Source organism: Chlamydotis macqueenii, chromosome 3 (assembly GCF_036417535.1).
Source record: "Chlamydotis macqueenii isolate bChlMac1 chromosome 3, bChlMac1.mat, whole genome shotgun sequence".
NCBI classification, from domain to species: Eukaryota; Metazoa; Chordata; class Aves; order Otidiformes; family Otididae; genus Chlamydotis; species Chlamydotis macqueenii.
The window spans coordinates 109681647-109694003 of record NC_141558.1 but is presented as its reverse complement, the minus strand read 5'-3'; the positions used below and the strand labels follow the sequence as shown (position 1 = coordinate 109694003).

At 43.0% G+C, this 12357-nt stretch overlaps 1 protein-coding gene across 4 annotated transcripts in view; it reads right to left on the bottom strand.

Annotated features, from left to right (window-relative positions):
- SCAF8 (SR-related CTD associated factor 8) overlaps positions 1-9501 on the bottom strand; it is a 171319-nt gene extending 161818 nt beyond the window's left edge. For all 4 annotated transcript variants that reach the window (XM_086743406.1, XM_086743404.1, XM_086743403.1 and 1 more), the window contains exon 1: positions 9125-9501. In XM_086743406.1, the coding sequence (XP_086599532.1) occupies positions 9125-9154 (30 nt within the window). In that variant the 5' untranslated portion in view covers positions 9155-9501. The remainder of the gene's footprint in view (positions 1-9124) is intronic.
- Between the last annotated feature and the right edge of the window lie 2856 nt (positions 9502-12357).

Below are 12357 nucleotides of genomic sequence, written 5' to 3'. Positions count from 1 at the left end.
ACACTTCATTTGCTCCTAGCCTTTTACAAGCCCTAAAATACAATTCCCCTTTTCTTTTCATAGTAACTTGAGATGTTTACTGCATGGGAACAAAAAGCTTTGAAAAACCTAAATGGACCACATAAAATAGCTAGGCAAGACTAAGCACGTTACCAATGCCCAAACTCCCAACAGAAAGGAAAGATTGATCAAAAAGTCCAGACGGTCTTTGAAAGCATATCACGTAAGAAAATAAGGAATATTAGTAAGAGTATTTCACTTTCTGCCATTTTCTCATTGTTCCTGATATATGGTTAATTTCCCTCATCAACACTTTATCATTATTTTATAGTTAATTCTAGATCACCAACATGAAAATCAATCAGCTTCAGGTACAATGTCAGCTTCTGTAGATTTCCAGAGGCGAGCTTGTGGGCTGCCCATACCGGAGAAGTGCCCTTTGTTCTTGCTGCAACGCACTGGTTTGGTATAATGGAATTAAATGCCTCCAAGAAGTCTAAATACAATCACACCTCTGCAACTGTGAGATATTAAACACAGGGACAGATCCTAAACACTACAAAAATCAAAGAGTCACACATTTTCTCCACCAACTGTTTTTAGGGCTTACAACAAAAGCTGCCCTGTCATACTGATTTCAAAACATTTTCTCCTTAGATATGGCTTAAAATCCCCTGCATTCACAAATTTTTTTTTTTTTTTTAAATCATTGTTTATAGTGGGCTGGATTTCTCCAACCAATATATTTATTATATAAACGTTCATCCTTTCCTGTTAAGTGTTCCACTTCAGTTTTCTGAAAACTAAGCAGCAGCGGCTACTACCGCGTATCTAGTAACTAAACTATGAAGATCAACAGGTTATCTGAAGCTATAATTTGGAGCAGATTCGGAGAATAACCTACTCCTTTTCAGATTAATCAGCTTTGTTTTGGTAATACGTATAGGAGATTCAGCCTTCTGAAAAACTTCAGTCTGATCAGATCTTTCTATAGGCTTCCAACAATCTGGTTAATACATTCAAAGCTCTTTGGACCTCACCTCTGGAAAAATCCAAAGACATTTTTAAGTATGATTATTGGTCTTTTTAAAGCTCCAATCACATCAGTATCAAAATATTAGAACTGTATTTTTATCTGTTGTACTAATTCCTAAATTATCTGTCAAGCAAGCTGCACGAAGATTATTAAACCAAGTTTTATAGTGAACAGCAATTTATAGTATTTTATACTCTTTAAAGACAAGCGGAGCTACAGAATAACAGGGACGGAAAGCAAAGGATGCACATAATTAATTCTACTTCAGTTTTTTAAAGTAACTAATAAATACTAAAAACAGAAAAAAACCAAGAAAACTCTCACCACTCAATTCCAAATTAATGACTACTTGGAATCATTGAACCCTAGGCCAAACACAAGAAGATGGATCTTCTGAAATAATGCATGCTATTTCAATCATAAATTCCAATTCAGACATGTAAGACAGCTGTTCACTGCCTTCCATAAAACACCTTGCACAGCTATCAGCAGAATATTTACTCCAATCTTTCAAAACTAACATTAGAGACAGAAATTCACAATAAACAAGCTCAAAACTACCAAAACACTTGGCTTCAATCTCTCAGCTGTTGCTACCCTATGCTGTTTTACTGCTCAGCCACCATTCACCCAAACCACCATTCCTTGCTACTACTGCCTCCCAGATCTCAGCTCTGCCCCTCTGCTTTTACACATCTTCTTTTGTGCCCTCATTGTAAAAAGGAACCAAAGCTGTCAACCCTCAGAAACCATCAAGAGCAAACACAACAACAAAGGCGCCGAGCCTTACCCTTCATATATGTATTGTATTATATTAAACACATGCATTATATTTCTGAACATCAAAGCATCGGAAAAACGCCCATCAGCCATCTGCTTGTATAATCACAAAGCTAGCAGAAAAGACAGCAATCCATTGTTGTTCATTTGGAATTTAGAAAAAAAAATAATATCATACAATCAAGAACTGTACCTAGTCAAACCAGGTAAGCTCTGCAGACAAACTCTTGGAAAAAAAAAAGTGTAAAGAAAATAATAAATTGTTGTATTTCCATAGTTGTCATTTTTGTACAAATGGCAGCTCACTTGGCAAAAGCAGAACAGCACAAAGCGCAGGCTATTCCAAGAAATACGTATTTACGGTCCGGATAAATCTGCCAGAGGGTCATGGCAGCAATGCACTCATTTCCTCTTACTTCCTCTGAATTTTAACAATTCCTTCTTAAATTCTATTTTTTAAAAAGTCTCCTTTTGGTTAGTACAAGTGGCAAGGACAAGCGAAGACAAGAAGTAGTACAGCAGTATCTGAAAATCCTCTTTTACCTTAAAGAACATGTAGCCTATAGTGTAGAAGCAGCTGCTGAATAAGGTTAATAAAACTACCGAGCTGACTGCTGCTGCCAGCGCTCCCAGAGAAATACTGCAGAAAAGTAACTCCAAAGAAGCAAAGAAATAGAAGGAAAGAAATGCACATGCAATTCATGAAAAGTTCTGATACAGGAACAAGGACTAATATTGTTTACTGAGTTCAAATGCAAGCTCGCTGAAGTCTGGATACACATGTGAACAAAAACAATTATGCACCATTGTCCCACGCCTCACAATGGAGTTACACCAGCGGTTGCTGAGGCCAGGAACGCGGGCTCTAACCAAGGCTGAATCAGCCACTTGGGATAAACTTCTTGGTTGCCATCCAGAAGGAGAATGATGGACCAATTTTACAAACAGGAAAAAAAGAAGTGGGCCTCTTCCTAAGTGAAAAAAAAATCCTCATGAAAGTAATCAAGTGTTCAGACTGTATTTTAAGATCTGCTTTATCAAATACTTTCATTCTGAATGGGTTGGTTTGTTTGTTTGTTTGTTTTCTGCAAGAAAGCCATTTGGATTCCTAGACTCCATTTTTACAACTGCCACAGGAAAACAGATTGCTGATGGTAAACTCAAACAAGACTTGCTAAGATAATTTCAAGTACTTTGCCAAAGATTGTAGCCTCAGGCATGGTCTTAGTGAGTAGGTGAAAATAAAATGATCCAAAGTCATGAGAGTTCAGAAGTGCATTTGTTTTAAACTACAAAATGGTTCACTGCTGCTTGCTGCTCTCTAAACGAGCAGCAAGCAGGGCTGACACTCATACTTGTAACTATCCAGTTACAACTCCAGTGTTGGCAGAATCTGGAGAGCTACAGTACCCTCCCAGGCTCACAGGGATCTACTATAGACCACAGTTTAAGAAGAAATTTAAAGTGTATGTATTGAAGGCAGAAAAACAATCAATGTCTGTCCTGTACCACTTCAAAAATAAATTAGATCCTTGAGCAAGATATGTACAAGAAAACCCCTAACATTTTGAGCCTTTAACACAGCCTTGCACGATCATGCCTATAACAAGACCAGAAGTTGAGATTCTGTGCCTGGTGAAAGTTTAAGGTCAGATTAGTCTTTTAAAATGGGATATTAAAACTGTAAACATTTATTCAGCACATGTGGAGACAATTAATCAGGTGAACATCAATATAATATTTACTGTATCTTGGAGAGAAAAGAGCTTTCTTTCCTTATGCCCTTTTAACAAAAAGTAAATAGCTGAGAGTCAGTAAAGTTCAACTCCTGCTGGGACACAACAGAGTGAAATATTTACATTTCATCGATACTGCTCTTAATGTTCCTGATAGCAAAAGGGAAATTAACAAATTCTAACATATTTTGCCATTTCTTATGGGAATTAAAATAGTTTATAATGATTCAGTGTTTTGGTTTTTTTTCCTCTGAGGAGCACTACGGGATTATAAAGGAACATAAAACTGAAGATCTTTTTCACATCTTCTCCAGAAGTTAAAAATGAAAAACAGAGACACCTTTTCAGATGTATTTGTGTCCCCAGGCAAATACCACTGAGTTAACATTTTCTTCTGAAAAATAAGAATAGAGGTAAACCAAAAAGCTTTCATCCCAATTTGCTACAACAAAAATTTACAAATATCAGACCATAAATGTGGTATCAAATAAACAGAAAAGAAGAAAGCTTTAAACATCGCATAGTTGCAGAATCCTTCAAAACAGCAGAGGGTATGAAAGAAGGTTGCACGAAGTAAAACATTAGCAAGAGAGAAGAGGAAACTGACAAAACTTTTCTCACTTCCTCAGCAGCTAGGAAAAAAGCTCCGTAGGTGTTTCAGGTGTTTCAGCCAACGTGAAACATGCAGCAGAACATAAGAAAAATATCTTGCCAGGGAGTAGTTTACACGCCCTTTCACCATTCCTCATATGTAACTGCTAGTATCACTACTTACACTAATCAAAGCCCTGCCTCCTCATTTCAAAGAGCATCCTTTTTTCCCTCTCCCCAGCTATTCAGCATCAATCTCTATTTAGCATCTTCATGAGGCAAACCATGTAGCTTTTTGGGGATCAACTGGCACTCTTCTGTGAAAAAAAGCTTCCTCAGTGACTTAGAATATGCCATTTAATAAAGTTGTTTAAAATAGAATATTTGATATACATGTCTGTACTTTTGTGCACCTATACTCCAATGCTCAGTAATTAAAATATAAGTTATTTCCAAGGCAAAAAAAACCCACTAAGGGCAGCATTATGGACAGCAAGATTTAATGAAGCTCATATATGAAGAGATCTGCACCTGTATACAACTAAAGATACTGAGAAACTCTAAATGACTAGAAATGTTATATTTAATTCAACTAGATAAGTGAATTACTATTGTAGTTTTAAAAGAAATAAGCATCTAAGCTGAATTTGCCCTTTAAAATTTAAATCAGTGTCCTTTCAGATTCCCATTATTCAATACTTAAAGATGAAGTTAACACAGCTAAACGAAGTATTATTTCAAATATTCAGTTTTTGTTGTACTTAAAACTAATTTGTGACCTCCATTTTCGATAAATTAAATTTCAGTCCTACGACTATTGATGTAAAACTATTTACATTTATTCTACAGATACATAATGAAATCAATTTTAAAGTAATTAAATGTGTTTCAGAATTAAAGCATCCGTTGGTCTCCTTTCACTCTTGTCTGCACACATTCTCCACATCATGAAGTGAAAAATAATTTGGAAATACACAGCTTGCCACTGCAAAAAGGCTCATGCAAACCTCATGAAGTTCAACAAGGACAAGCGCAAGGTCCTGCACACGGGTCAGGGCAATCCCAAGCACAAATACAGGCTGGGCAGAGAATGGATCGAGAGCAGCCCTGAGGAGAAGGACTTGCGAGTGCTGGCAGACAAAAAGCTTAAACATGAGCCAGAAATGTGTGCTTGCAGCCCAGAAGGCCAACCACAGCCTGGGCTGCATCAAAAGGTGCACGGCCAGCAGGTCAAGGGAGGTGATTCTGCCCCTCTACTCTGCTCTGGTGAGATCCCCCTGGAGTACTGCGTCCAGCTCTGGAGCCTCCAACATAAGAAGGACGTGAATCTGTTGGAGCAGGTCCAGAGGAGGGCCACGAAGATGATCAGAAGGCTGGAGCACCTCCCCTATGAAGACAGGCTGAGAGAGTCAGGGTTGTTCAGCCTGGAGAAGACAAGGCTCCATGGAGACCTTAGAGCGGCCTTCCAGTACCTCAAGGGGACTTAAAAGAAAGCTGGGAGGAAACTCTTTGGCAGGGCCTGTTGTGAAAGGACAAGGGGTAACGGTTTTAAAACAGAGAGAGGCAGATTGGAAATAATGAAAAAATTTTTTACAATAAGGGTGGTGAAACATTGGCACAGGTTACTCAGAGAGGTGGTGGAAACATTCAAGGCCAGGCTGGCTGGGGCTCTGAGCAACCTGATCTGTTTGGAGATGTCCCTGCTCCTTGCAGGGGGGTTGGACTAGATGACTTTTAAAGGTCCCTTCCAACTCAAACCGTTCTATGAATCCAAGGAAACTCTGGGGAGTACAGCACCAAAAATCAACTTCAAGTACAGTACCTGAAACCAATGTGAGAATGGCTAGATTTGAAGCTGATAGCAAGACTTTTAACACCAAACTGACTATATAAAAAAATTATAATGCTTGCCTCTAGTTCATTTCAATTCCTTTTTAACAAAATACATTTTATAGAACATGTAAGCACTTAGAAACATTACAGTCACTTTCTTCTATCAAGACCTGTTCTTGACTTTCATGTTGTGCTTTTCAGAAAAAAACTCAGGGCCTGAACTGAGACCTGGAGGAAAATGATTCTGCAATGGTTAGCCTTCATGATGTCAACTGTAGCAAATGACAAACTGTGTGGTATAAAACACTGCCAATTACCTCAATGGTACATTAACTCAATCATATAATATTCTATTTTTCAGTTGCCAAGCAGTTTTAATCAAAAAGCAAAACATCAACCATTACATGAAAGCAATACTAAGCATGTTTTACTTAGGTGTGTGATTATTTCTCATCTCTAAATTTATCTTTTCCAATAGTTTAAATGTTAGGGCTAATTTTATATAGATGATTAGGTACAGCACTGACAATGCCACATATCATTGCCAGACACTGAACAGCTTTCCACAATAGCCAGCATTATTTCCAACAGTCAGAGTTCAAACAAACTTGATATATTTCTTTCTTATCAAATTAATAACAAGCTGATTTAATCACTTCAATTCTATCATACAGGATAGCTATAATACAAGACATTGCTCAGCTCACACGCACATTTGGAGTAAGCTATATTACCGAGATGGACAGCTGCCTTCATTTTAGCTTCATTGCAGAATCCAAACACAACTCCTTCCTTAAAAAAAAAAAAAAAAAAAAAAAAAAAACCAAAAAACCCAAAAAAACCCCAACCAAACAAAAAACCACTCCCAGCCCTAGAAGTACCCAATCTGCAGACTTAAATGTTTAAATGTATCTGGCATATTCTTCCTAAAGCATCACCTGGATTTCACCAGTAACTTACATAAACTGTTGTAAAATTATTAACTGAATGCAAATTGTATAAGATAAAGCATGGTAAAAATTTTTGTGCAATTTAATCTATTCCATCTGCTGCTAAATATAATGTACATCTATTCTAAGCCAAGAATCTCTAGAACAGAAATTTGATGTCATTTCTAGAGTATAACATGACCTTAAAACATAATATAAACAAAGAAAAGGATTTTTAGAAGTGCAGTACAAATATTTTGTAAATTAATCAAAAGCATTTAGGTACAGCACAAACTGGACTCATACCCTTCAGCTACTTTAAATATTTATTTATCATTTCACAGTTCTAAAATGCAAAATGTGTATAGGTCAGTCAGACCAGAGACAATGATGGAAAGTTAAGTTAAAGTCAAGTTCTGCACTGGATACAGAGGTGTTACGACTGGCTAGCAATAACACCTGGGATTCCTCAAACATAGCAAGTCTTGTACCATTTACTTCTAGACCAGGGGCTTAGCCACAGCATCTTTAAAACCTTTGTATTAGCTTAGCCCAGCACTCAAATGAGGCACAGGTTAAAACAAAATTGAAAGAGAAGTCATAAAAAAAAAAGACAGCTGTCTATTTATACCATAGGAGATAAGTTGGTTACAATGTCATTGCCTGATCTTCTGCATTTTCTTTGCTTGAAAAATAGTAAACTTTGCGTTGTCAGAAGTTGGAAGATTTGAGGCATATTCTAAAGCTCTCCTTTTCAGTACGGTTCTCACCTTAAGTCCTCAGTTAATTATTTTTATAGTACTTATACATGAGTGCTCAGCAAGTCAGCCCGAAGTTTCTTTTCAGTGTGAAAGTGAAGACGGCTGCTCACGCTAGGTGTATATATGAGAAAAGGGTTCTAATCTACTTATGTTCCCCTGACTAAACTCTTCCTTTTCCCCACTTGACAATACAGCACACAAGCCAATCAAACAATAAAACAGGGGAAAAAAAGTTTCTAGTATTTATTTTCCTTCTAGTGGCTGCAATGTGATTTCTTCTACTTAAGAATTCAACTTGCATAAAGTGCAACATCTAAAATTGCACATCAGCTATGTCTGCTCAACTGCTCCTGAGTTATTAGAAAGTACCTGCCCATTTTAAACACCTATCTTATAGGGGCTTGTAGAAACAACATGGTTGGCACATTGTTCCGCTGCAAAACTAATATTTTAAAAACCCAAACCAGCATTGTATTACTTAAAATCATTAAAACTGTAGTAGATCCCCACTGAGGGCTGCAAGAGGGCAACCCAGAGCTCCAACATAGGAGCAGGCTGCAGACTCCCTAGCTCTCACATTAACTTCAAAATACAAACTCTCACAATGAAGAGGAACAAAGTAGAGTTGCCACAAGAACTATCTTGCTCTAAAATAAACATCAACTACCGGCACAAAAGAGAGGCTAGGTGCTGTGTCAATACCGGAGCTTGTAAGCATGTGTTTGTGGGTGCTGCAACCCACTCTCAGCACAGTGCTTTGCTGCAGGACCTGACCTCTGTGCAGCACATAAGAAATGTCCGCTTACATCCTCACCACAGCGAATATACTCTTCTCAAATACAGAGGCGAGCCTCGAAGGCCTTTGTATTCCCATGCTCAGATTTAAACAACTCCACGAGGTGTTAAAGTGCGCTTGTGAAAGAGGTGAAGGAGTCGGGGAAGAGCACAGATTCCGCGCCCGGCCATCCAGCAAACCCCCCCCCCGGCCGCCCCGCACAGCCTCCTCCGCCTGCTGCGTGAAGTTGGCCGGGCATCACCCGCCCCACCGCACGCCAAGAACAGGAGACAGGCCTCCTCCTCCTCCGCCTCGGCCTCCTCCCGCTCCCTCCGCTCCCCCTCAGCCCGCCGCCAGACCCATTCTTCTCCGCTCAGCCTCCCCCAGCCTCACGGCGGAAGGAGGAGCGGTGGTGGTGGTGGTGGTGGCGGAGGGGTGTCTCCATGACCCTCTCCCCCCTCCCGTTCTCCCAGGGACGGCGACAACGGCCCGCTCCCACCGGGACACGGAGGGGGAGTCCCCGGGAGCGCCCCCCGCCCCTCCAGGCCCCCCCGTTCCCGCCTCCTCCCCGCGGCGAGGCGCGCGCAGCGGGAGGGGGCGGCAGGGAAGGCGCCGGGCCCCGGAACCCCGCCCGCTCCCCGACCCCAAAGGGAAGGAGCGGGGAGGGGGGGGGGTTTACACACCTCGCTGTTAAAAGCTTTCACGGCCTCCATGTCGCGGCGGAGGCGGGAGCCGGGCGGCTTCTCTCCGCTGATGGCGGCCGAGCCGGGCCGCGGCCGGGAGGGGGGCTACTCTCGGTCTGTGCGTGCGTGTGCGCCTCGCTCAGGGGCCGCCGGGCCTCCTCGCCATGGCGGGTGGCGCAGGGGGCGGGCGCGGAGGGACGCGGGCCCCGCTCGTTTCCGTCTCCTCCCGGCAGCGCACGGCCTCCTCGCCCCGCTTCCCGCCCGGCGGCGCGGACGTCCCTTCCTCCTCCTCCTCCGCCTCCCCCGCTCAGGCTCCGCTCGGCCGCGCCGGCAGGAGATGGAGGAACAAGGCGCAGCTGCTGCGGCGCGGGCGCCAATATGGCGGACACAGAGCGGGGGGGGGGAAGCTCCTCGCAGCGCAGCGCCGAGAGCAGCCGAGAGCGGCGCAGGCGGCTACAGCGCCGCCTGCCGGGCAGCGTCCGCCTGTCCGCCGGGCCGCGCCGCCACAGAGGCGCTGCCCGGGATGGCCGCCCGGCCCCAACGCCCGCCCCTCCTCACTGTTCCTCCTCCTCCTCCGCGCCCGGCCCGGCCCTGCGAGCCGGCATGGAGTGTGTAGCGGGGAGTTAAGGGAACGAGGTGTTAAAATACAGGCGTTCTCCCGGTTTCCAGGCGAAGGCCGGATACTGACAGGGAGGCGACCGCTCGCCCCCTCTCACACCTTGGCCGCAGAGCCTCACCTCCCAGCGAGGCCCGCCGGGGAAACCGGGAGCAGCAGCCAGCTTGGAGAAAGAAAACGCGGAGAAGAATCAGCAAGACATAAGAAAAAAAAAAAAAAACCCAAACAACCAAATCGCAAGCAGTTAGCAAAGATTGTTTATCAAGAGGAAAGCAGAAAAAAAAAAAAAAAACCAACATGTAATCCAAATCAAGCAAGTTCCAGTGCACTTACTACACAAATACTATAACTGGACAATCTGGCAACAAAAAGCCTCCAAATCCAGCAGCAGGCGTTAAGGCATTACAGTTTCATTACCCAGGATGTATTCCCGGGTTAAGTTCCTGCCCTGCGAGCAGCGGCGCTACCCGTGTCCCCGCAGCCACACCAGCCCATGGAGCACCCACCTCTCCCTGGAGCACGAACACCTCACCGGGCTGAGAAATCCCAGCAGCAACAGCTGTATCAAACAGGACGACTTGCTTCCAGAGCGTAGATTTTTTTTTTTGTTCCCTCGAACACGAAGGTTGCACATGACTCACCTTCCTCAGGGAGAGCCCCAAGGAGCTCAGAAGCCTCAAGGGTCTTTAGTGGCTCTTTTTCCAGGGCTCAGTCATGTTCTTTGGACTCTACCACACAGCCGAGCTATGACAGGGTGAATTAGGCTCTGACTAGAATTGCATTTCATGATTTTCCAGCCAAGACTCTAGGCCACGGCCTGGGTAGGCTGTACCCTCCTACCCTCACAAGCGCCCCACAGACCAGAGCCACCAGAGTTTGTAGACTGTAAATGCTACTGCTACAGGCCAGAACCAGGGACTCTCAGACTGAAGCATGCTTTATTTGACAATCAAGGTAACTTAGAAATTAAGATAAGCCTAGTATTTCACAGAATCATAAGGTTGGAAGAGACCTCCAAGATCAACCTAACACCACATGCCTACTAAACCATGTCCTGGTGTGCCACATCTACACAGTTCTTTGAACACGTCCAGGGATGGTGACTCTACCACTTCCTTGGGCAGCCTGTTCCAGTGCCTGATCACTCTTTCAGTAAAGAAGCGTTTTCTAATATCCAACCTAAACATCCCCTGCTGCAACTTATGCCCATTTCCTCTTGTCCAATCACTAGTTACTTCGGAGAAGAGACAACACCCACCTTCAGGTGGTTGTAGAGAGTAATGCGGTCTCCCCTCAGCCTCCTCTTCTCCAGACTAAACAATCCCTGTTCCCTCAGCCGCTCCTCATAAGACTTTAAGGCAGACCTGAGATCCCACAGCTCCATTCTTACAAAAACACAAGAGATATTAAGTCTTATTACAAACAGAATTGGAAGTTTTTCTTCCAACAGACTTACTTAGAGAAAAAAAAACAATTTCTAGCAATCACTGTTGTTGCATTATCAGGCTGCTAAGAGGGTCAGGGAGGCTAAAGGAAATGCCATGTTAGGAGAGAACGAGAGAACTGGATCTGTTCAGACTGAAAAAAGAGATGGCCATGGGGTACGGAGGGCACACAGTAGCAGCCAATACCTGCAAAACAAAATGGCTGAACAAGCCTTCTTAACATTTTTTATCACCCTGGAACAACTGAATAAGGCTCTTTAACAGAACTATACAGCAGGAGGTCAAGAGGCAGTGGTCTTAAATTAAAGCAGGGGAGGTTCTGATTCAACCAAGGGCAAACCTTTTCCATCGTGAAGATGTCCAAGCAGTGGAGCAGGTTCGCCAGAGAAGCTGTGCAGTCTCCATCCCTTTCCAAGGTCCCACAGGATAAAGACCTTGGTAACCCATTCAGAGCTCACAGCTGACCCTGCTGTGTGTCAGCGGTTGGACTAGAGAGCTCCTGAAGTCCTGTCCAAACCAAACAACAGTGTTACTCTATGAACTGCATAGCTCAGTGCTACCTTCTGGCAGTCTTCTGCCAGAGCCGGCTCCCCTTCACAGATTATTTAAGAGAAGCACACTATGCTTACCAGGAGGGAGAAAGCCTCTGTTCTTTTTATTGTTCTTTCTTTTCCTGTGGGAATTAAGAATAAATAAAATGTGAAGAGACAATTCTGTTCAAATTATTGTGGAGGATTTACACGGATTCACAGTATTAAGAGAGTAACTAGTAAAACTGTTGGTTTTGTACTCCTTTGGAAAATTTACTGAAATACTGTAGATACAAACAATCCTCCAAGATCTGGTAGCTTTCCTTTTAGGTGAAATTGAAGCAAGTCTGGTTTTCCTTCTTAAAATGGATGGGATACCACACTGCACAAGAAAAAGCTTTGCAAAAACTATTTTGAAATTGGCCTCAAAGTGACCACAAAACTCCCACGCAGTTACTTTTCCAGAAGGAAAAAAGCAACTGGGGAGAGGCTGTTCAGTAAAGCCTGTTGCGATAGGACAAGGAGTAATGGTTTTAAAATAGAGGGGGGTAGATTTAGATTAGATATTAGGAAAAAATTTTTTACACTGAGGGTTGTAGAACACTGGCACAGGTTGCCCAGAGAGGTGGTGGATGCCCCATC